The sequence below is a fragment of the Tenebrio molitor genome, chromosome 8, assembly GCF_963966145.1.
Source record: "Tenebrio molitor chromosome 8, icTenMoli1.1, whole genome shotgun sequence".
NCBI classification, from domain to species: Eukaryota; Metazoa; Arthropoda; class Insecta; order Coleoptera; family Tenebrionidae; genus Tenebrio; species Tenebrio molitor.
The window spans coordinates 16,883,528-16,908,942 of NC_091053.1; the positions used below are offsets into that span (position 1 = coordinate 16,883,528).

General features: G+C 38.1%; 3 protein-coding genes across 4 annotated transcripts in view; 2 read left to right on the plus strand and 1 right to left on the minus strand.

Annotated features, from left to right (window-relative positions):
- Positions 1 to 449, plus strand: part of stac (C2 and C2B_Munc13-like domain-containing protein staccato) — a 32,402-nt gene extending 31,953 nt beyond the window's left edge. The window contains exons 11-12 of the mRNA XM_069055586.1: positions 18 to 211; positions 263 to 449. Coding sequence (XP_068911687.1) covers positions 18 to 211; positions 263 to 354 — 286 coding nt within the window. The 3' untranslated portion in view covers positions 355 to 449. The remainder of the gene's footprint in view (positions 1 to 17; positions 212 to 262) is intronic.
- A 46-nt stretch (positions 450 to 495) lies between these two features.
- On the plus strand, positions 496 to 3,676 carry LOC138136408 (kanadaptin). The gene is made up of 8 exons (XM_069055594.1): positions 496 to 706; positions 756 to 984; positions 1,031 to 1,169; positions 1,816 to 2,020; positions 2,277 to 2,597; positions 2,644 to 2,798; positions 2,851 to 3,346; positions 3,400 to 3,676. The coding sequence occupies exons 1-8, from the start codon at positions 550 to 552 to the stop codon at positions 3,636 to 3,638; spliced, it is 1,941 nt and encodes a 646-aa protein (XP_068911695.1). The 5' UTR covers positions 496 to 549; the 3' UTR covers positions 3,639 to 3,676.
- A 12,387-nt stretch (positions 3,677 to 16,063) lies between these two features.
- Positions 16,064 to 20,987, minus strand: shd (cytochrome P450 family 24 subfamily A member shade). Of its 2 annotated transcripts, none has more exons than XM_069056037.1 (3): positions 20,504 to 20,987; positions 19,997 to 20,426; positions 16,064 to 17,257 (listed from the first exon to the last, which is right to left on the minus strand). In XM_069056037.1, the coding sequence occupies exons 2-3, from the start codon at positions 20,424 to 20,426 to the stop codon at positions 16,236 to 16,238; spliced, it is 1,452 nt and encodes a 483-aa protein (XP_068912138.1). In that variant the 5' UTR covers positions 20,504 to 20,987; the 3' UTR covers positions 16,064 to 16,235. The 2 variants fall into 2 exon arrangements, with proteins under 2 accessions (XP_068912138.1, XP_068912137.1); XM_069056036.1 differs by having other exon boundaries at positions 19,997 to 20,720; positions 20,775 to 20,985.
- Between the last annotated feature and the right edge of the window lie 4,428 nt (positions 20,988 to 25,415).

Below are 25,415 nucleotides of genomic sequence, written 5' to 3' on the forward strand. Positions count from 1 at the left end.
TCATTGCCGGTTTGCAGAAATCTGACTAGCGAACATACAAACATACAAGACGGACTGTTGATGTTCAGTGTAAAAGACAAAGACATGTTGGGGTACAACAACCAGTACATCGGCGAAGCGTTTTTGCATTTCAAGGACATCGCCTCGACGACTACCCCTTTGGGTGACTTGGAACAAATCGAATTGCCTCTTCTGAGACCAACCGACTTAAGTAAGGTTGTGACCGAGCGCGTGAGGAGAAATAAATAATTTGTGATTTCAGCTACCGATGCCATAACGGCGCTGGAGCATAGACAGGGTGATAAACAAGCCAAGGAGTTTTTACGGAAACTGAAACAAAGAATGGGATCATAATAAAGACTGTATCGAATTGTATTGTATCGTTGTAAATTGTATTATTTTAATAATGTATTGACCGTTAAATAAAATCGTTTTATTAATTGTGTAAATTGTATTTGGAAACATAACCTCAAAAACTCTGACAATCGATATTTCGGCGTCCTAACCTCACTTTTTGTTCGAGTGAATAATTTGATTAATTTGTAAACGATGGCCACAGAAGCCAAAAAGGAGGAGAATACGCCGGAAGTACCCTTCAAGAAGCCTATGCTGGTTGGAAAAATCGGTAAATTTCCGAAAAGGTATAAAACCGTGACCGCGACCCCCGAACCTGAGAAGACAGAAAGTCCGGAAGAAGAGTCTACGAGTAGGACCAACATCGTTCATTTTCGCTGTGTTACTTGTCCTTGTTGTAGTACAGTCGGATGCACCCCCGGAACCCAAACCCGTAGAAGCTGCGAAAACCCCGCCGTACGAAGAGCCCCCTTGGTCCAGCTTACCTGAAACTTCTTCAACCGAGTACGTCCTGGAAGTTCTGAAAAACGGGTCTATCATAGAAACGGTGAATTTGATGAGTCGAGCGTACTGGATTTTCGGACGTTTGGCCAACTGCGACGTTTCCATGCAGCACCCCACCATTTCTAGGTTAGTTTCACATTTTATTTACAAATTGTTACAAAAAATGTTGCAGGTATCATGCAGTATTACAGTATAGGAGCGACCAAGCTGACGCTGCTAGAACAGGGTTTTACATTTACGATTTGGAAAGCACACACGGAACGTTTCTGAACAAGAACAGAGTCAAGCCCAGGAGTTACGTGAGGGTGCAGGTGAGTTCCTACTTCAAGTTTTGCGAGTTGTATTTGCCGTGGGCGATGTTTTGGAACGTGGTGAGCACGTCGGTGAAGGCCTCTTGGTATGTCTGGGGCTTGGGGCGCTCTTCCCGAGCTCTGGACCGCAGCTTGCCGATGTGCTCTCTGATCTCTTCAATCTGCTTGTCGATATCTTCGCGATTCTCCTCGGTTACTTTTTCCAAATCGATGATGTCCCTCTGATAGGCGAACTTGACGTTCTCGATGCTCTTCTTGATCTGATTCAAAAAACCGGAACTGCTGACCAGACGCTCTTGCAGCTCCTTGAACTGCCCCTCCATTTCTTTATTCTTCGCCTGCGATATCTCCTTCATTTCTTCCGTTTTAAGGAACAGTCTTCGCAGTCGCTGGTACGACTCTTCATCTGTGATTCTCGTCTGCGGCATTTTCTTGTCGGAACGAACGTAAATGTTTTTCTGGTTCTTAACTTGTTTTCTAGCGGCTATTATATCCGTTGATTCCATGTTTTGATGGTTTGTTCTCGAATTGGAAATTTTGCGTTGATGTGTCAACGAATATTGGCATGACTTTGTTATTTTTTTCTTCATATCGGGTCGCCCCTGGCAACCGAACGTTCACACTTTGTTTCCTTTTTTTTTCTCAGGTTGGTCACATGTTGAAGCTGGGATGCAGTACGAGGACGTACATCCTGAACGGCCCCCTTGAAGACACCGAAGAAGAATCGCCTCTGTCTCTTACCGAATTGAAACAACAACGTCAAGAATTGTTGCTGCAACGCGAACGCCAAAAGTTGGAAGAAGAAGAGAAACGCAAGAAGCAAGAAGAACGGGGCATAGACTGGGGATTAGGTGAGTGAAGAAATCATTAATTTTCACAAAGATTTGCGCTGATCACACGAAGAGAGAATCAATAACAAATTGACACATTTTTCGAAGCAGTTGGCAGCACTGGCCAGATTTGAATCTCAAATTGACATTTACAATAATGACTTAAAATGAATTGAAATTGCGACCATGTTTTACTTTGTGAGTTTACTCGTACGGGAAAAGTGAGGTTATGTTTTCTTTGTTTTCTTCACTAAAACTGAGTTTCTGATATTGGTAGGTGAGGATGCCGACGAAGAGGCAGACCTCGCGGAGAATCCCTTCGCCCAGACGAATAACGAAGATCTCTACCTCGACAATCCAAAGAAAGCCCTGCGAGGATTCTTCGAGAGAGAGGGTCTAGATCTCGAGTACGACTGCACCGAACAAGGAATGGGTCAGTTCCTTTGCAAGGTGGAACTCCCCGTGGACGACGAGACCGGTCGTCCTGTCTTCGCCGAAGTTCTCCACAAGGGCAAGAAGAAAGAAGCCGTGGTACAGTGCGCGTTGGAGGCTTGTCGTATCCTGGACAGACACGGTTTGTTGCGTCAAGCGACTCACGGTAAGTTTACCACAGTTGAAACATCATTTGTTGAGAGTTGCTTAAGAGTCGCGCAAGCGGAAGCCCAAGAACTGGGAAGAAAACGACTACTACGACAGCGACGATGACACTTTTCTGGACCGAACCGGCGCCATAGAAAAGAAGAGGGAGATGAGGATGAAGGCCAAAGAGCCCCAACGGGCGGAGACTTACGAGAGTTTGGTTTGTACGAATCGAAGCGTCTCGATTTGGTAACAACAGGTTGTTATTGCAGATAGGGAAAGAGCGAAAGATCAGCGACTCGATTAGAAAGTTGGAGGTGGAGTTGGAGGAAGCTCAGCGAAAATTGTCCGAGTCGGAGGCGTCGTCCAGTGCGGAAGTCGACCCTCTGGACTCGTTCATGATGGAGTTAAAACAGTCGAAACCCAACAAGCAGTCCGTAAACAGGCTCAAATCCGAGCTGATCAAGTTGAAACAAGAGCACGGAAACATCATCAAATTGGTCAACATCGCCAAGCCGGCTTCGCTGCCGCCTCTCGTAGCGCAGTACGCTTCGAGTTCGTCCGGCAAATCTGAAAAGAAGTCGCTACCTCTGTTCGGGAAGCGCAAGAAGATCAAGTTGCAGTTGGCGAAGAGCGAAAGTGCGACGGTCACGCAAGACGGAGACGAAGAAGATGAAGACGAGGAAGAAAGTATGAGTGTTGGTGACGATGAGAGAGAAGAGAGGGTGCCGAAACCCGAATCGAAGCTCGAAGCGAAGAAGAAAGAAGGTGAGTGTGCGAGTCGTGACCCGAGTAGGGCTGGTACTAAAGTCAGTTTTTAGATGGAAGTGGGAGTGAAAGTAGGGAGAGTGCGGAGAGAAGTGAAGAAAGCAAAGCCGAGATAGAGAGGAAGAAGAGGAAGAACCAAAGGCGGATACAACAAAAGCAGGAACGGGCGGAAATCGAGAAGCAGAGAGGTTATGTGGAAGATGCCAACAAGGAGGACTATAATATGTGGGTGCCGCCTAGTGGTCAGTCGGGAGACGGACGGACTGCCCTTAATGACAAATATGGATATTAGTAATTTTAGTAGCGAGAATAATAAATTTGTTTTTTATTCGTTGTTGATGAAATGAGAGCTCCAATGAGAACCTTGAAGTACACCAAACTGTGATGCTTAACTCCTTGTCAAGTTTGTTTGACGGTAAAACGCCGTGAAAGTGTGTTAAATATCAAAAATGTCAAACGAGATTTGAAATCAAGTATTTTTTATACTGGGTGTAATCAAAATAGGCGGAAAGCCACTAAGACATTTGAGGACAATTTGCGATGGCTGAAATTGCGTAAATTAAAAATTAAAAAATTCACCTCATTCTCCCCCGTAGTCGACGCTAATGAAGAGCAAAAGAAAGTTAAATGGTAAAAAAGCTTCAACGAAAACGATTATTATCACGTAAGAAATTTGACACTGATACTGAATTGTGTCGAAAAAGTGGACAAATACATCATAGTACGGGAGGTGAATTTTCCGGCACGACAACTAATTTCAGGTACGAGGTGCAGCCGAGGGACCGATTAGTTGGAGTGCTGGAAAATCCCCCCGTACGATATTTGTATTAGACTTTTCGGCTGACCAAAATACAAAATTTCTGAAAAATCAAGACTAAGTTTATTGTAGAATTTTACATCGTCAATAAAGGATCGTATGCTGTGGAATCAACTCCTTGACGACGTGACGCTGATTTGTTTTTTTTCGAAACAAATTATTTGCTGCGTTTATGAGGTTAAATTTTCACTGTTAGTGCTTGATATAGTCTGTTTTTTTTAATCAAAGAACCACCAACACCGCAATTTACACCTAAAATAGAGCTGGCAACATTGTACACCTTTGACCTAGGGTGAAAAATCTCATCATGTAAAAATTAAGGTTATGCTGAGATATTAGTAGCGCAGCATGTTAATAACAATCAATTTGAGCGTTTAATAAATGTTTCACTTTGCGAAGCATTTTTAATAACAAGTTCAAATTTTAAATGCGAGTTTGCGTACTTTCAAGGACATTAAAAATGACAGGCGTTGGCTGTAATGGGCAATAGATATCATTAAATTCCCTAAATTTGGTAAAATTTTATTATTGCAGACCTACTTAAATCAACAGGTCTTTCTTCTTTGATTAAAAAACAGACACCAGAAGAAGTCAAACATTTTGACATACAGAGCTGCCAACACGGTAGGTTGTATTTTCCCTGTTATGATTATGATTATTTATTGGTCAATAAAAATTAAAGAAACAGATTTATCGGAAAAATAATATAGGAATAGTTATTTATGCAACAAGTGAGTAAAGTAATACTTTCTTTTAAGAGAAGGAAAATTTGCCGCTCGAGCGAATCGAGTGCGCAAATCCGCCGAGTAAAAAAAGATACTTTACTAACGAGTTGCATACATGTATTTTTTTACACTAAATTAAAGTAACGTATGAATACTTTAATTGTGAAAAGAATAAATTAACGGTGTGTGCAACATTGCTCCCGCACTCCACCAGAAATTTCCCGCATCGTTTGGGAAATCGCAGCTCCCTTGACCTAAAGTGTAAGGTAACGGTGTTTCCCAGGCGGCCGAAAACACTTTTACTTTTAGCTGACCTACCTTATTCATAGATGCTGGAAATGTTGTCCTTGATCCTTGATGATGATACACTCTTGTGCCATTAATGCACATTTATTTCAATCCGAAGATCTTGGCGGCTAAAGCATTGGACCATCATCCACCTTTCAGGGTAGCTTTCGTTTAACCATTGCGTACCACATTCCTTGCATGATGTCTAAGGGCACTTCGGCCAGCAACTCACCCAAAGTATCACTCAAAAATCGAAGGTATTCTTCACCATTTAAACGGTCCGGCAAGATGTATGGTCCAACTTAATTATCAATATCACCAACAATACATAAATGAAATAACTGTTCTGTTCCCGGTATGGGTACAGTACAATATTTGTGCTTGGACCGCGTTGCCACTCACCGCACTGTACTCGAGCACCATATCCGTTAATTCCACGTTTTTTAAATTTGGAATTTAATCGATTTAATAACAAATACACGATTATTAATACACTGCACCGTTTGTTGAACTGCAACTGCGAGTACCTATGTAATAACTGACTACGCCAACCCAATCTCCAATAAGAAGATCCTCTTTTTGTCGTACTTACAAAAACTGTATAAAGCGTGTAAAAAGCGAGAGTTCGCTTTTTCTTTTATAATGATATAATTTCAACTATGAAACCAAGACAGTGGCGCGTTTGTTCACATATTCTTACGTTTTTTAAAAAACGCATAGGTATTGGAGAAAATCAGCAACCGCAAGATGGCGCTGCAAATTGAACGAAATAGGGAAAACAAAGAACAGCTGATTTCATTTGTATTTGGATTTAATTTGCCGGTAACAATTTTTTACATTTTACATTATAATAAATGGTTTAAAACAAATTGCAAGTTATAAGAACCACCCAGATTACCAGTTTGCGTTGATTTGTCTACCAAGACCTTTGTCATTGCAACTTTCTGGACTGGCTTTTCATCATTTATGTTTGTCTGTTGTGCTGTTTCTTCATTAACATCAACAGTTGGAGAAAATTTGTCAGCATCAGCAGCGTTACCCAGATCATTTCCTGCTTCTTTTACACCAAAATTTAACCTTCACGAACTACAAAAAAACAACACTAGTTCGGTCAATAAAATTTGTTATTATAGTACCTAAGATGCGTTACCTATTAGTAGTTTGTCCACATTTTACGGTTTTATTGTGAGTATCCACTGGTAAATTGTGAGAGGGAATGGCTGTAAGTTTCAATTGTCTCACTTGACACCTTTTGCTGTTGTGTAAAAAGCTATAATCATCAAAGCTTCCCAAACTTGCCCAAAGGTATAAAATCGGTTGGTAGAAAGTGCTTTGTAACCCCCAATAAAAATATCTCCGAATTTACCCTGAGTCCCTGAGTCTGCTTGCAAAAAATCGCAACATCTTGACCTACTGCAAGGGGTTTTAAACAGTTTATTATTAGGGATTGATACCCAACTCTTAGGGGCCAATAAAGCAATTGACTCTATTCTCACTTATTTCTAGAAGCTCTTTAATAGGTTTTCCGATTTTTAAAACTTCCTGTATCACTGTATCACTGTATCACACTGCGGCACGGAACAATAACACTTTGAGGTACTCGTTATCACTTCATGCACAATTTATTATGAAAAATAAACGAATTTGGCTATTTTTTGGCGATTGAAATGTATTACGGCCAATACGTAAACATTTGTTTTCCCTATTTCGTTAGTTCAAAAATTACCACCAGAGGTCAGCCACTTCGCTGATTTTCTCCAATACTCAATTTCATATAAATGTGCATCTAAGCAAGCCATGAAAATCTGATTTTCTGTTGGTAGTAAAGCTAAAGCTAGTGACTTTGACTTTCAAAGTTGCTTGCTCTGCGCGAACCCGATTTGACTAATTTTTCAGTTCTTGTCCATTTTAACAATTCTGATTTCAAAAGCAATGTTACGTCTTTTTACTGATTAAATTAAAGTAATTCTTATTTGTTTTTGTCTTTGTATTTTTACCAAGTAAAGATTTATTGGACATGACCTTCATAAATGTGACTTTTGTAATGTAACTAAATTAAAGGTGCTTTTACAAATGCACAGCTCACTTGATGAACGTTTATATGAAATCAATTATATTTTTCCATTGACGCGGGGGTACCTATTCAGTATATCAACAAGAAATTACTCCCTAGGATTTAGGGATATTGGTTATGGTTAGCCATAAATTTGGTTACATTGGAGGCCATGTGGTTTCTGGTGACAAACAAAAAATATCGTAACCATGTCAAAAAGTAAAGCAGCGAATTCATTGTAACACTTGCAAATGGCTAATTTCTCGCTAACTGATAAATGTTTTTTCGTTTCACGATCAGTTTTGGTTTCTGACACTGATCTCTATGGTATGGTGTACCATAGAGATCAGTGGTTTTTGACAATTCTGACTTGGACTTGCGCAAAGAATGTCTCAATTGATAGTAACCAAACCTTAGGCATTCAAAATTACTATTGAAAATTCTAGTTACAACATGAAAAACGTAATTTCCCTAAAAATTCGAATCCTAGGGAGCAGTTTCTTGTTGACATTGCTTTATGCGTTGACTTATGTTGGTTAAACCATGACCAACTTCATTAAACTATGTTATGGCCATCCCAAATGTCGAAAAAAAGTAAACCAAATGACAAGTCGATGATGGAGATGAAGTGGCGATATCTAGTGAAATTTAGAATAACCACACATTTAAAAAGTTAAATATCAGGTTATGTTATATGCCATTTCATTGTCGAAAACTGTCAGTTTATACGTTTTCTTCGTCATAAAAGTATAAACTGACAGTTTTTGACAATGAAATGGCATATAACATAACCTGATATTTAACTTTTTAAATGTGTGGTTATTCTAAATTTCACTAGATATCGCCACTTCATTTCCATCACCATGACCAACTTCATTAAACTATGTTAACGAATTTCTTTTCTAGTACCACAAATTTCCCGAAGAACCTCAAACCATTTAGCTCTAACTCCACTGTCGCTGGGAAATTCAAATAAAGGTTTTTCAGAAATGCCACAAATAATGCATTTAATGAGCATTTTCTGAGCTTTTTGATTGACAAAATTTCAAATTTGACGGCAATTTTACCTTGATGTCTAACAAACAGATGGCACCACTTCATCACTATCCATGACATACTTCATACGAAGCCCATTTTAATGGCCATAACATAGTTTAATGAAGTTGGTCATGGTTAAACAATAAATATCTCCACAGTGCTATATGGTAGTAACTGAAGACGATATAAGTTGGTACAACGGAAGCTCCAATTTAATTTTGCTTCGCCCTTCGGAAAATTAAAATTTTGTATAATGCCGTGAAAATCAAACAAATTTGGTTAACATAAAACTTAAAATTGTCTTAATACCGTGGGTGGAATTGAAGAATTTAACTCAGTTGCGGTGGTGGCGAATCTTTGATATAACAGTGAAAATAATTCCGAAGAACAGTAATAATACTAATAATTGAAAAAAAACCCGTTAAGATTTGTTTTTTATTAATTCAGAATATCTCGCGTATGAAAGATTCTTGTTTTGTAATAGTATATTATGATACGAGTTGATGCTGATAAGGCAATGGTTTGCCTTTTGGTTAAATTACACTTTTTTTGTTATTGAAAATTGCACAAATTTATTGACATATATTTTTTATTCTGCTCTGCTTTCTTGATTACAACTCTTTTTTGCATAAAAAATGCAACTATGCAACTATAAAATGTAACTATGTAACTATGGACATCAACATATGCCGCCCGCCTTGAAAAAACCTATTCTTTTTTTTTTTTTTCAAAACGAACATTACAATTATGTAATTAACTTAAATTAATACACATTTTTTCCGACATCAGTTCACGCAGCTCTAATCTAAATAATAGCACTTCAATAAACAAATTGAACAAAAAAGACAGGCCATAATAATGCACTCACTTAATATCACTCCGACAAACCCAAATTAGGCAATGCACATATTTTTGTCACAGCTCGTTTGCTGATTCCTGTCTTGAGTTGAATGGTGACGACAAGCGTGATGCCATCTGGACCTGGATGCAACTGAAGGATTCGTCCAAGCTTCCACTGGTTCACTGGCACTTGGTTTTCCTTTATGATGACTAAAGTTCCAACCGCTAAGATGGTGTTTGACTGAGATTTCCACTTGCGTCTTTGCTGCAATTCTGAAATGTACTCAATCTGCCATCTCTTCCAAAATTGTTGCGTCATGTACTGAATATGCTGGTATAAATTTAGACGATTTTCTGGTAAATGGGTGAAATCAAAGTCGGGAACATACGATGGAGATCGACCAATTAAAAAATGCGATGGTGTTAAAGGCGTTAGATCGTTAGGATTTTGTGATAAAGGGGAAAGTGGTCTTGCATTTAGTATACCTTCAATCTGTACAATGAGACTATATAACTGTTCAAATGTTAGAATGGTTGAACCCATAACTCTTTTTAAATGATATTTAGTCGCTTTAACGCCTGCCTCCCAAAGGCCACCCATGTGAGGGGAATATGCAGGGATAAATTTCCAGTTGCATTGTTCTTGAGCGTACGCTTGCACTAATTCGTCTTCATTATTTCGGAGAAATTTTCCTAACTCTTCAAGTTCAGATTTTGCACCTTGAAAGTTCGTTCCATTGTCAGAATTTATTTCTTGAGGCATTCCTCTTCTCGATGCAAAACGTCGCAATGCAAGAATGAAGGCCTCTGTGGTCATATCTGAGACAAGCTCTAAATGTACTGCCTTTGTTACAAAACAAATAAAAAGACATAAATAACATTTTGATGTTTTAGAGCCTCGCCCCTTTCGATCCTTTATTATAAAAGGTCCTGCATAATCAACTCCTGTTATGCTAAATGGTGGTGCTGGTTTGAGCCTTGATGCAGGCAAATCATCCATTAGCTGTTGCATTGGTTTTGGATTTGCCTTGAAACAAGTTACACAATTTCGAACTGTTTGTTTTACCAGGTTTCTTCCAGAAATAGGCCAAAATCTATTTCTAATTTGAGATAAGAGTAACTGAGGACCTGCATGAAATAGTGCTCTATGTTCGTGTTCTAAAATCAGTTTTGTTAACCTGTGATTATGAGGTAAGATTGCTGGATGCTTTTTATGGAAGTCATATTGAGAGTTGCTAAGTCTTCCGCCAACTCTTAGGATGCCATCATGCAAGAAAGGATTTAACGATAACAGTTTGCTCTTAGTTCGAAGAGGCTTATTTTGTTCTAGCTGATTGATTTCTTCTGAAAAAGAGCCCCTCTGAGCAATTTTGATTAGTTCGTTTGTTGCCGTTGTAATTTCGTTTAACGTTAAAGGTCCATTTTGACGTTGTTCTTTACTTCTTCTCATGTTATTTACGAATCTTAAACAATAAGCAGTAACTCGTTTCAATTTGATCAGACTGGAGAACTTTTCGATGGAAATTCTATTTTCAATTTGGGATGTTGACATTAGCGTTACTGTGCGAACTTCTTTTTTGAAATCAACTGGATCTTCTTGAATTTGAGGTTGTAGGGGAAATTCGTAATGCAATTCGGAAAGAAATGATGGTCCATTCCACCAAACGCTTAAATTTTCTAATTGTCTTGGACTAATTCCCCTGCTTACTAAATCTGCGGGATTTTGTTTTGTAGAAATATACCTCCACAGGTCGTTTTCTGTCAAGTCTTGAATTTGACTCGCCCGATTACTGACGAATGTCTTGAGAATTCGTGGTTCACTTTTGATCCAACATAATGCAATAGTGGAATCACACCATAGATTTGTTGTATCAATTTTAACAGTTAAAGCTGTACGAACCTTTGCGACTAATTTAGCTAACATCAAAGCTGCTTGTAATTCAAGTCTCGGAATCGTCATTCCTTTCAAGGGTGAAACCTTTGATTTTGCACACAAGAGACGTACAACTACCTGTTCATCCCTGACAGATCTTACATAAATACAAGCTCCATAAGAAGTTAAACATGCATCCGAAAATCCATGAAGTTCTAATCTTGTTGGACTATTAATTAAAACATGTCTTGGTATAGAAAGTTCTTGTAAATATTTGAGTTCGCTGTGAAACTTTCTCCATTCAGTGAAGATATTACTAGGTAGAGATTCGTCCCATGTTAGGTTCTCTAACCAAATTTTTTGTAACATTATTTTAGCTTGTATGATACATGGGCTCAATAATCCAAGCGGATCGTAAATTTGAGCTATACAAGACAATATTGACCTTTTAGTCCATCTGGTTGTTGATGGTGTCTTTGACACTTTGCATTTGATAACATCCTCTTGTTGTGACCAAAGAATACCTAACGTTTTTGTATTTGCATCTGAGCCTAAATTAGTCATGCTTGAAGTTAAAAGTTTTGGGTCCAATTCCTTTAATGTTGTTGGATCATTTGAGACCCATTTTCTCAGAATTAATCCCCGTGTTTTCAATGCGTTTGTAAGAGTCTTACATATTTGTTGTGCAGATTCTATGTCATCAGCTCCTCCTAAATAATCATCTACATAAAAGCAATTTCTGATAATTTCGGCAATGTTTGGTTGTTCATTTTCTATTTGATTGGCAATTTCAAGCATACATCTAATGGCTAAATATGGTGCCGATGTAGTACCATACGTCACTGTTTTTAATTCATAAATTTGTATTGGTTTAGACGGATCTGCTCTCCAAAGAATCCGTTGTAACAAATGTTGACTTGGATCTACCCATATCATTCGATACATCATTTGAACGTCGCTTGATAATCCATATGTATATTGTCTGAAGCGAAGTAATATTAAAAAGATATCATTTTGAAGAGTAGGACCAACTCTTTGTAGGTCGTTGAAAGAATATCCCGAAGTCGTAGGTGCTGATGCGTCGAATACGACTCTTAGTTTGGTCGTCAAACTATCTTCTTTCAAGACACCGTGATGTGGCATGTAATATGTTACACCAGAATGATTTGCATTACATAAATTCATGTGGCCCAATGTTTCGTACTCTTCTAGAAACTCTAAATATTTCCCTTTCAACTCAGGGTTTGCTTGAAGTTTGTTTTCTAGTGATAAAAAGCGTGCTTTTGCCTTTTCATAAGAATCTCCTAGCTTGCTTAATGGTTCCTTTAATGGAATTTTTACGATGAATTTTCCATCTTCATGAATTTTTGTAGTTGAAACAAAATGATTTTCTGTTAACTGCTCTTCTTTCGATAATGTTAATGGAGTACTGGAGATGTCTTCTATTTCCCAAAATTGTTTCATTTGAGTATGGATATCGCTTGATTGTAGGAAATGACAGTGTACTGTTTTAGATGATGTCTTCATCTGTAAAGGACCCGAGATTATCCACCCTAATCGTGTCTTTTGAAGTATCGGAGCATCCTTTCCAAGATTTATTCTTCCTACACAAAATAAATCCCACACGTAATCTGCACCTACGAGTAGATCAATTTTTGAAGGTATAAAATAACGAGGATTTGCTAACTTGATATGACTTGGAATTGTTATCTTGGATGTGTCAAGTTTGATAGTTGGCATACAACTTGTCACTTGAGGAACTATCAAACAACTTGCTTTAAAACCAAATTTTACATTTGAGGATTGAATGTCTACGGTGCATGCGCCTGAAATTGTAAGACTCATATCGCTGATGCCTGAAACGACCGTTTTGTCTTCAAACTTTCGAATGTTTAATTTTTTGTGAAGTTCTTCGCTGATATAACTCGATTGTGATGCTGTGTCTAGTAAAGCAATGGCTTCTTTATAATTTCCCTCATTGTCCTTGATGTTAACAACGGCTGTTGGTAACAACACATAGCTGTTGTGCTCTGAATATGACGCAAAGGTTGTGGAATTCGTACTTGCCGAATTGTCTACTGTTGTTCCAACTTCCTTTTTTTGTAAATGAAGAAGGGAATTATGTTTGCCTTTGCATTGTTTACAGTATCCTGATTTGCACGTTGCGGTGTAATGACCTCCTTTGAGGCAATTAAGACATAGCTTCAGTTCTTTGATCTTTTTTATCCTGTTATTGATATCTAAATTGAGAAAAGCTGTACATGAATATATGGCATGATGTTCATTACAAACAGGACAACTGGATTCTGTGGATGTTATAAATGTTTTGTTTTCTTTCCTTGCTGGATTGTTGAAATTTGTTCTGAATTTTTGTGCTTCATTTTGATCTATGGTTTCTAATAAGTTTGCATGAGTTCCAAGGAAAGTTTTTAACTGATTTAAAGTGGTACATTCTTTTGTGATTTTGTATTGTTCCCATTCACGACTGGTTCTATTATCTAACTTCGTAGTAATCATGTAGATTATCAACGTATCCCACGAAGAGACATCTTCACCTAACGATACCAGTGCTCTCAAATGCTTCCAAGTATCGTCAATGAGTTTTCTTATTTTTGAAGCAGATTCCTTTGTGATTTTTTCTAAATTAAAAAGTCCTTTGATGTGGTTGTCAATCAATAATCTTCGATTATCATATCTTTCACATAACAACTGCCATGCTGCACCATAATTTTCTGCTGAAAGTTCCAATGATTTGATGACTTGAGCTGCATCTCCTACTAAAAAGGATCTCAAATACTGAAATTTTGTGATTTCTGCCACACTTGTATTGTTGTGAATTAGCGCGGAAAACGTATCTCTAAATTCTAACCAATTGTCGTATTGACCATTAAACTTTGGTATATCAATTTTTGGTAATCGCACAGATTGACCGACATTTATGGCATTATTTTGATTTATTGATACACTGGAATCATCGTCTGTAGTGATATTAGCTTGATTTGCAGAATTTATTATTCTTTTTGCCATCGCCACGGTTCTGTGATACGACGCTGTGAATTGTATCCTTTTTTCCACTTGCTTTTCAATTTCACTGTCTTCTACTTTAAGAATAATCTTCATATGATAGTCATCAAATTCTCGAATAAGATTTTCTACTTCGATTAAATATTGATTTAACTCGAATATATCTTCTTCCTTTGCTTCGGAACTTGAAATTCTGTCAACTAGTCGTTTGAGACCAATTAGTTTTGATTTTACATGCCCTCTTTGTCTCAATAAAGTAGTGAGTTCAGCCATTGTACAGACGAAGTAACACAGTTAAAAGAAGACCACTTACCTTTACTTCCTTGTTTGCGATTTGCACGATTAATGCACTGATGTATCCGGCGCTCGAAGGACCACAATGATGCTGATAAGGCAATGGTTTGCCTTTTGGTTAAATTACACTTTTTTTGTTATTGAAAATTGCACAAATTTATTGACATATATTTTTTATTCTGCTCTGCTTTCTTGATTACAACTCTTTTTTGCATAAAAAATGCAACTATGCAACTATAAAATGTAACTATGTAACTATGGACATCAACACGAGTCTTATAAGAAGCATTTTATCGCACGCACGGTTTTAGAGCACGACGAGCTTGCGAGGAGTGCCCTAAAGGAGTAAGTGTGATAAAATGCCTTATAAACGAGATGTCATACAGTATTTTTTCTACTTTGCCACTTTTTCAATGAAAAAAATAATTTAAAATTTAAAACCGTTAAATTTGAAGGATTCCACCCAAGGTCACGTCTGCGGTCTGCCGCGACACCACAGTATCCATCAAAATTAAAAAATTAAATTTCACTATTGTTGGCAGTTGGCAGGACTGACTTGAATTTTGAATGTTTCGTCAACGCTTACTTTTCAATTTTAATGCTTTTATCCAAAACGAATTAAAACTGTGACTGTAGTTTGTACCTATTACCAATATGTTTTACTTTGTAAGTACCGGGAGGCTTTAAGTAATTGAAATTATTTTTGTTGGGTTGGCAACATATTTACGATTTTATGTTGGTACCTACACTTGACTGACAAATTCAAATATGACAATTTAAAAGTGAAAATAAATCAAATTGTCATTATTTATTTCTAGAATCTTAATTCTTAATCCAGAAAGCGAGTCAATAGACAAATGACTAGGCGGACCAATTATTCGGGGGTGCCAACCCACTAAATTTGTCTCAATCATTAAAAGTCACCCGGTATAATACTGAATACAAGAAGCGACGTATTCTAAGCGAGAAATTAATTCTCCTCTATTAAAAAAGTTAGGTTATGTTCATGACATCGATCCTCGGGGGTAGTGATCAGTGTTTCTCAACATTTTACACTATGCACCTTCGTTAAATCTTTAGTTCAGTGAAATTAGACTCCGTTTGATATTAATTCAAGTCATGGGGCTATAGCCCAGGTTCGCCTAACCTAAATGAGACAGGACACCAAGGCCAGATTTAAAACCGTAACGTTTCTTTTCTTCTATTTGAACTGTATTAGCTCAAACATTTCTTCAAGGCTTCGCGGGCCCCCTCTGTGATGACGCGGATCAAAAATTACAATCACGGCCATGTTTAATTTAATCTTTTTCAAATGCAAATTTTCGATCTTCGCAGGTGAAGATTCCGATGAAGACACCGCTCTCGCGGGCAACTCCCACGAACGAAGACCCACGAGTACATCCCGACAATCCCAACGAAGCGAAGAGGCAAGAGTTGGATTTCGGAAGGTTCGAATCTCGCCTCTTCGCCTCCTCCAGCTAGGTGTTATTGATCTGATTTAAGTGCACCGGATATTTGCAGCGTGCGCTTCATACTGCTTAGTTAATCGAATTTGATCTTGAAGTCAAGGTTGTTCGGGGCTATTGTATTTGGCGACCTTGCTCCGATGACACTGACAGTCGTGCACGTAAGTGTGTCAATCGAAGCGATTTCTGACAGTTCTTCCGTATGCTTGGTGATTTCTTTCCGATTGCTGTCAATTGCGTGTGGATTGGTCATTGACCGCGGCGCGGTCAACAGACTCCGACCACATTAATCGGACAACTTCTGGTTACAAATAAAATATTTTATTGATAAAATGCGTGCTAATAAAAATGATTAAAACATCGATGAGAATAATGAACACATCACTTAGATAGATTTGAACACAGCCATTTACCCTCGATTAATATGTGTGTAGGTACGGTAATAGTAAAACGTGATTTGTACTAGTGCTCCTAGACTCTGTCTTTGAAAACCATCGCCATGTCGCCCTTTGGCGTCAACAAGAACTCGAACTGCAGCTCGAGCTTGTCTTTGGCGACGATCTCGAAGCTCTGGACGGTGTGGGTGAGGACGATCGGCAAGATCTGCTCGATGAACCTCTTCCCGGGACAGATCCGCTTGCCTGCGCCGAAAGGACTGAGGATCAAGGACGCGCTGGTCTGCGTCTTCTCCAACCACCTCTCGGGCTGGAACTTGTCGGGGTCGGTGAAGTTCTTCTCGTCTCGACAGGCGATGCCGTTGTGACAAACCACCACCGTCCCCCCCTTCAATCTATACCCTCCCAGTTCGGTGTCTTTGTCGAGGATCCGCGCGAGGGCGTTCGCCGTCGGGTACAACCGGAACGACTCGGTCAGACACGCCTTCGCGTACGCCCCATCCTCCACGATCTTCCCCTGGACGCGCGGGTGTTCCCCCACGAGATACAACAAAAAGAGCAGACTGTTCTTCATCGTGTGGATCCCCGCCGAGATGAAATCGATGATAGCGGCGACCTTCTCCCGCTCGTCGATCTCCGCTTTGAGCACCGACCGGAAGACGGCGCTGTCTTTGGTGGAGTCGTCGGCGGAGCGGATCAACTCGACGGCGAGCTCGTAGATTGCCTGTTCGCTCTTCACCAGCCTCCGGTACGCAGGAGTGGCGAAGAGCTTCCAGAAGGGGAGGCCGAAGTAGGTGTCTCTGGTGGCGAGGAAGTGCTGGCGGACGGCCTCGGCCAGGCTCTTCCCGATCGCGGATTCGCCCCCTGGGAGCAGGAAGCCCATGCGCCGTCCCAGGACCAGCGCACAAGTGATCTCGAGGCCGAGGCGGTCGGCGATGTCACCCAGGTTCGACACTTTGCACTCGTGGTCGCGAGACTGTCGAAGCAGGTTGCACCAGTCGCTGGCGATCTGCTGGACCTCGGGCAGGAAGTCGGAGATGGTTTTGGAGCTGGTGAGGGCCGGGGTTAGGCAGGTGCGCAGCGATTGCCACGACTCCCCTGCAACAAATAACAATCCCAGGTTGAACCTTGAGGGACAAAATACTACATATGCTGTATGTACAGCAAGGGTCTACAGTGTGATGTCGAGAGAGGCAAAGATATTTTTGGCTCTCGAGAATTTATTTCAAATCAAAACAGTTGGAAAGAAAAGAAATTTTGTAGTTTTGACAGTAGATATCTAGCATGTTCAATTCTATGGAAATCACCATAGCAACGTTGTCAATAAGATCTATTGTGGCATTTTAAAACGCAGAGAAAATGAAATGTAGAAAGAGTGGTGAAGAGCCCACGAAAGACTTCTTCTCCAGAAAAAGAATTAAAATATGTGAGCAGCAATGTGAATTGGTTTGTTGCTTTGTTGGTGGTGCAGTTTAACATTACTTTGATTGGACAGTTGTAGATTGCGATCGCAACACGTTGTTGACTGTCAGTTTGTTCCCTTGGGATTCTCTATGGTTTTTAATCTCTCGGGAGTAAAAATGACACTTTAGTGTGTAAAATAGGACAAGTGCAAAAATAATTTCTGGACGAAACATCGAGCGTAAACATCTCCGGGTTCTTTGAATCAATAAAAATAAACTAGAATAAAGAATTTACACAGATAAGGACTATTTATATGTTTGAGGTGGATAATAAAAATATGTTACGTAATCGTAATATTTTCAAATGGAGGAATCGATTGAGAAGTCAAGATAAGAAGGTGAAGTTCAAACACATTGTTTGGCTGGACGGTGTTCAAAACATTTCTATTTTGTTGGTACAAATTATTATCTATGATATGTCATTAGTCTGTTTGATGAACAAACAAGACTTTTGGATGTGTTTTGTAGATACTTTGGTAAAATTCTATCGCTGCTGAGATGATTAAAGTTTGAAGACTAAAAGTAAATTTAAATAGTAAACAGTGATAAATTTTGTTGATGTTCAACGATCAATATCAATACCATATTAATAACAATGTTTTTACAGCGACAAATACAATACAAACAGATTCTACACTCCAAATTAACTGTGCATTTCAATCAACTGTCATTGCAATGACAATCTGAAGTAACTGCCATTGTAGTTACAATGTTAATTAACTCTGAGATAACCATTTATAGGTAGAGATGTTGGATTTTCTCATGGACTGTGACCTTGGAAATATCTGCGCGAAGGCGGAGCGATAAATCAGTGAAAAATCTGTAAATGAAAACTGAAAACGTCGACTATTTTACCTCCAAATAGACGACACTAATGTAACGCACGACGATGTTTTCCGGTAGGTTTGTAGCGCCTACTTGAGACCGATATTCGTCGTTTGCGCAGATATGACTCATAGCCCATGAGAAAATCCAACACCTCTATCTACAATATCACTCAAGAATCAAAATAATATTTAAAAGTAAACAAAACAACAAAAGGCAGTTTAAATAAAATGTTTTATGTAAATTGGCTCAAAAAAGGAAAGAATAGATATCTGTTGTGCTTTGGCCTTCACAATCTCTTAATTTAAACCTATACTCTATACATTATAAATGTGCATCTAGGAGGCAATGGAAGTGTGAATGCACCTTTAGCTTTCTGAGCAGAAAAATTACTAGCCGTTGACAAATGACAGTAATGACATGAGCCCGAGCGAGTGGCCCCCGCTTCTAACCTTAAAATGATACGTTATTGCTCAAAATTTGTTTATTGTTGATAAATTCCACGGAAAATACAAATTAATTGTTACAGCATATTTTCAGACGGGTTGTAGGTCTTTAGCCAGGGTTGCCAAACTAAAATCAGCTTTCAAAGCCGCCTAAGATGCACATTTATAATGAATTAAGTACAGCGTGACTTTTAATGACTGAGACAAATTTAGTGGGTTGGCACTTCTGAATAATTGATACAGGCGTACCAATTATACAAATGACTAGGCAGTCATTTGTCAAAGAGTTGTCTGTTGATTCACTTTCAGGTTACGATTCTAGAAATTGATAATGATGTTGATTTATTTTGACTTTTGAACTGTCATATTTGAATTTGACAGTCAAGTGTACCAACATTAAATCGTAAAAATGTTAAGTCACTCGGTATAATTGAAACCTATAGTGACGGTGCTTTCATAAACACTCAAATGTTTCGTCTATTCAAGAATCAAAATAATGTTTTGGACAATTAATAACTACAGATCTACACTCTCTTTTTTTTCATTTTTATACAAATCCAAAATAACTGTTATTTTGGCGATATCCAATTGAAATTATAGTGACAATCTTAATCAACTGTCATTGTAGTGATAATTTCAACCACTGCGATTTTAGTAACAATTTCAATCAACTGTCATTCTTAATCAGTTGTCACTGTACTGATCTGAACCAACTGTCATTACAATGACAATCTGAATAAACTGTCATTGCAGTGACAATCTTGATCAACTTTTTTTGGCAGTCTGAAACAACTGTCATTGCAGCGACAATCTTGACAACTGTCGTTGTGGTCATGATCTTAAGCGACTCTTGGGTGCCCATTTATTTAACATAATATCATCCAAGAGTCTAGTTTTTATAAATTGGTTGAAAAAAAAAGGAACGGATATTACGCGTCGGCCTTCGCTGTCTCCAGATTCGAACCTAATTGAAAACGCGTGGCGCTTAATTAGAGACACAGCAGCAGAATTGATCGGTCTGATTTTTACGAATTTCTCGTTAAAAGGTAATTTGGTGTGAAGGTCTGTCTGTTCGAATCTTGATCGAACAGTACTTTGGTTACCTTGCTCGTTGACCAGCCCCGTGCTGGCGTACCTATCCGGCCTGCTCCTCCTGTAGCACGCGATGGCTTCGGCGGGTGGTCTCAACGGGTACTTCCCGCCGTTCTTCAGCACCTCGACGATGTCCCTCTTGTCGAAGAGGTGCACGACGGGGACGTTCCCCAGACACTCCTCCTTCGCCACGGGGCCGTACCTGGCGTGGAGGTCGTCGTAGTACTCGTGGAGGCGGCTGAGAGTGCGTACGCCAAGGCAAAAAACCCAGGTAGTACCGACGCCAGGTAGAGAGTAGGGTCCGGGGACGGAGCGCACCCCCTTGGTGCAGTCGCTGTGCGTGCGGAGCCACCACGGGGGCCGGTATCCCAAGAAGAGGAAGAAGATGGCGACGACCGCGATGACGATCGCATCCACGGACTGGACGACGTCTTCGAGCATCTGAAGTGGGCAAGTGTGCGTGCGACGCGTTTTCGGAGCGGACACTGTTTCAAAACACCGTAATTGTTGGTACTAACCTTGGTGGTGGAGTGCCACTGGGTACCGATAACCCACACGATTTTATCTTTGCTGTTGTGTATTTTAAGACATGTCCGATTAGACGGATTTTAGGTTAAAGGAACGAACGTCTCGCCGTGCTCTATGTTGCGACTTGCTTCGGTCTTTTGTGTACACTGTTGAAGAATGGTTCAACAGCCGCATCTCCGACATTCCAGGCTCTTAACGGAAGTTTGTCTGTCAGTTCATCATCTTATGTCACTAATGAGGATGCGATCCGCCACGACTCACCATTTCGTAATTCGCGGCACTCTTTTTTCATCTGGGACGCTTCGCTCTCGATTGCTTCTGCTTCTTATCAGGTAACTTGAGGAAAAGTGCCTTTTACCAGGTCAAGGTTGAGGCGACGAGGTCACAATGCGAGATAAATTATTTCACACGTCGGATTCGGTTTCGTCTTGTTTTGTGGCGGTTTTTAATCACGAAAAACTAACTGACCACCTTTCACGTCAAAAAACACTATCGAGATTGTTGGATGCGACGAATTGTTAGTGTCGCTGCTGCACTTTCGTGCATCTACACGAGATTATGCGTTTCATAGTTTTTTTTCATAAATGTGCATAATGAAAGCTGAATAATTGCTGAATTATCCAAAGAAAAGCAAAACAGTTGAGGTTTGAACAGTGGCGTAGCGACGTAATTGCGCATTTGCATTTAAACACCCTCACCTCATCCTCACACTACATAATCTTTGGTAAAAATAATAACAATTCACAAAACGAGACAATCATAAAAATGATCAGAAAACGCAATCTCAAATTAAAATTGTTGTTTTTGAGTTTGTGTGAAAAAATTGTGTCAATCACGTTTACAGTCTGGCTCGAAGGACCAATTGTGTTTACAATCCGGCTCGAAGGACCAATTACGTTTGATACTCTGAGCCACGTGAGATGCAAACGGTTAAGAAAACGATGACATTTTAGTGGTACTTGATAGAATTTTCACTGAACAGTTAACTTCAATAATTTCAACGCTGTCGTTGCTATCATTTTCTTTTGAAACGAAACTGAAACTTTAACGTCTATCAAATGTTTTTTCAGTACAAATTCTAGCATCCCTTCAAGCTGGGCGCTCGCCCCCTTTCTGGCTTACTACACCACTGTGTTTGTAGGGGAAAGTGGAGAAGCACGCACTATCAGGACAAAGTGAAAATGTAAAAAAATGCTTGCTTGGTACAAAAACTATCAATCTTTTTTTTAGAAATAGGGAAAGATTGTGGGACGAGAGCATAGTGAAAGTGCTGGACATGTTTAAAGAAAGTTTGCCATGTTTTCTTTATTTTAATTTAAAAACTTATTTTAAAAAAATCACGACGCTAGTACAACAGTGAAATGATTTTGTAACGAATTCCTAGTGGCAATTTTTTATTTGTTGTTTTTGTTCTTCATACATATTTTGCCGCCTCCGTCATTTTTCGTCATTGTTCGGTGTCGTTACAAGACCTGTCTGCTTATTTAATAATAGTTTGAACGCTCATTACCAGACGTACGTTTCAAGGGCGGTTCGTATTCAAGAGCACAAGACGCCATCGCTGTTGCGAAACCATAATATTTTGTAAAACAGGAAATCACCTCGTCCGTTCGTTTAATTATTGTTATTAGAGACACCTGTTCTAGTTTTAAATTCAGCTTGTACTGTTGAACGACCGGTAATGTTAGTCCCTTTTGGTTTTGCCGGTACGCCAACTAACTTAATACTTTTTTTGTGAATTGTTACAATTACGAAACAAGAAATTACCTTGAAATACATCGACAAATAATAATTTTTTGAAAAAATATTAAATTTTCAGTGTGTTCAAAATTGACAAAATTGACACTCATTAATGCAAGATTTGGACAATTATGTAATTCTGGTTCATTGATCAGTTTTACACTTTTTAAGAATTATTTTCACTTACAATTTTTGAGGCAACCGTGTTATATTTATGCCCAAATTTTTTATCGCATCCTCCTGCTCTAGTTTTTTTTTTGTTTATCGCGGGCTACCAACTTTATTAAAAAAATCCAAACTTGAATGAACCAGCTGGTTTGCAACATATGGCAAATAGGAAGTTTTCAGTCTTGTGTGAGGAGCCTTTTATTATAACTACAATAAACTATAATTATGGGACAGTTTACGGATTGTGGTTTTTGTCTACTTAAAAGACAGGCTCCAAGCATTGAGTATACCGTGAAAATTTGTTAACTACAATACACAGTGTACCAATATCATTCAAAAAAGATGGTGTAATTAATTGGTTGTCTAAAAATAAGGGTTTCTAAACAATGTAATTATAAATAAAAAATTGTCACAAATAATAAAATAACTGAGAACTCACGAGTTGTGAAAAAGATTCTTGCTGTCTCAGTTAACTCAGAATACCAGATAAAAATGATAAACTATGAAAAGTGACAGGTGCGAGTTGTCAAATGTCAAATTTACAAATCCAGAAGAGGCGGCAAATCTACAGGGTGTATCAAAACGACTGCACCAACTACTTGTAATCGTATAAAGTAGAGGTATAGAGGAACGTGAAAAAAATAATATGTACAAATATTTTCCTTATGCTTTTTGGTTTTTCCTTATTTTTCCAAATTTTGATTTTTTTTTGTTGACACTTACGAGCACATGATTAATTGACCAAGACAATCAAAAATTATGTAACAAAAATTTTAAATTTCGATTTTTAAAAAAGCAAATGGACAAAGAAAAATAATTTAATAACAGAATGTCATCAAAATTGAATGAATACTCTGTCTAACATAATTGGAACAAAACAATTTTTTTTTAAACATTTTTGGTTAAAAATTTCTAACTTTAACACCCTGTAACTTTTAATTGAAGCTGGGAAAAAATGTTTTTTCAATTTTTTTATGTTCTACTTACTGTATTCCAACTCCTAGTAGTTGGTGCGTTTGCTTTGAATCACCCTGTATACGTATGCATACAAATTAGTCATCAAGTGCGATGTTAAAAACAGTTTATATTACAATGTGATCAACAAAAAGATATAAAAGGCGGTTATGGAAAATAAAACTTCTGAGAACATACGTCGTAGCTTCAATTATGGCTACACCCATAAATAAAGACAGGTTTTGCCGGAAACAAAGTTGCGTGAGGTAAATCCAGTTGCCATTTTCTTCGTTTCCATTTCGAAACTAGGATTCTGTCATGAATAATTTGTGTTCTCGAATAAAAACCATTTTTTAAATAAAATTCACACAAAATGTCAAAATTGACAAGTGACAGTTAATTAAGTTACCTACGCCACATGTTTTCAGATATTTTGTTTTCCATAGCCACTTTTAATCTCTTTGTTTCTTGATCATATTGTACAAAGTGTCTCTAAAAGAACGTATACTTATTAAGAGTCCTGTGGAATTCGAATATATTTGATTTTTGCCGCTCTATGGTGGTACCAAATTGAAAAACAGAGGTTATGTATAGTTAATTGCAAAAAAATCGAGTACATCAAATCAAGAGCACTGAATTTTTAAGACATGTAAATCAGACTTTTCTGACCTTTAATGGCAGTTTTTTCAAATAGGTTATGTCTGACACACGGAATGTCATTATATCTGACATAAGAAATGAAAAGTTTTGTCTCGGTAACATCAAAATTAACAAGGATGAATTAAACTATACAAAATTTTTGTACACGACACAATGTTGAACGCTTGAAATTTGAAAGGCTTTGCTTTTTCTTAATATTTATCTTGATATTGACTTTGTTCGGTTGGTATTCGTGGTCTCTTTTTATTATTACATATTGACATTAGCATTCTCCTTGTTTTTCTTTTTTGTTATTATAATTTTTTATTTGTTTTATTGGTGAGTTGATATTTGGTATTGTAAAGTTTTGTGACAGGTATTGGTGTTTTATTTATTCTGGTTGTTATTGGTATAGCTATTGCTCTTGTTGTTTTTACTATTATCACCTTCTTCTTCTATTATTGTTTTCATTACTATGATTGATATTATTTTTTGTTATTGTTGTTAGTGTGTTTACCTAATGCACAAGGTGATCAAGAAGGATTGTTTGAGTTGGTAATACTGAATTTTATTTTTAAATGGTACAACTGGACTAACTGCCGGTTTGACACTGACAGCCTCAGCATTGATAAGTATCATTTAACATTTCAAATTGAATTAAACATGCTGGTAAATCTGTTCGAAAACTTAAAAAGAAGATTTAATTTATCTTTAGAGCAAAATGGGGAGCGCTTCGAGGATTTCCTTTAGTTAATTTTTAGATAATTGTTCTGTATTTCAAGTTTAATTTCTTTTTACCGTTAATTTTTACTGTCATAACCTACCATTTTGTCGCTGTTAATGTGACATCAGATATCTGTCAAATAAACCAACAAAATATATACGGGGGCAGTGCAGGGCAAATACCTACCCGAATAAAAATGTTTTTAATGGTATTGCCAACTCAAACAGTTCTTGATCACCTTTGATAATAATTTGATGCGCGTTATTAAAAAAAATTGAGATTTAAAATAGCTGATGCCACCGGAGGACTTTTAATGATTGAGACAAATTTAGTTAGTTGGCACTCCCAAATGATTGGTATGCCTATAATAATTTGTCAAAGAATTGTCTGTTAATTCGCTTTCTAGGTTAAGATTCTGGAAAGACAATTTGATTTATTTTGGGTTTTCAATTGTCATATTTTAATCTGATAGTCAAGTGTACCAACATGAAATCGTAAATGTCTTGCCAACCGAACAAAAATAATTTCCATCATTAAACACTAAAAGTCACCAGATATTATTATAATAATTTGTTAGTTAACACACTGATATTGTTTTTATTGCTCTTATTTCCATCGATATTGTTTCTAGAATTTTTGTCTTTTCGACATTGTTACTAATTGTTGCTAATGGTGAT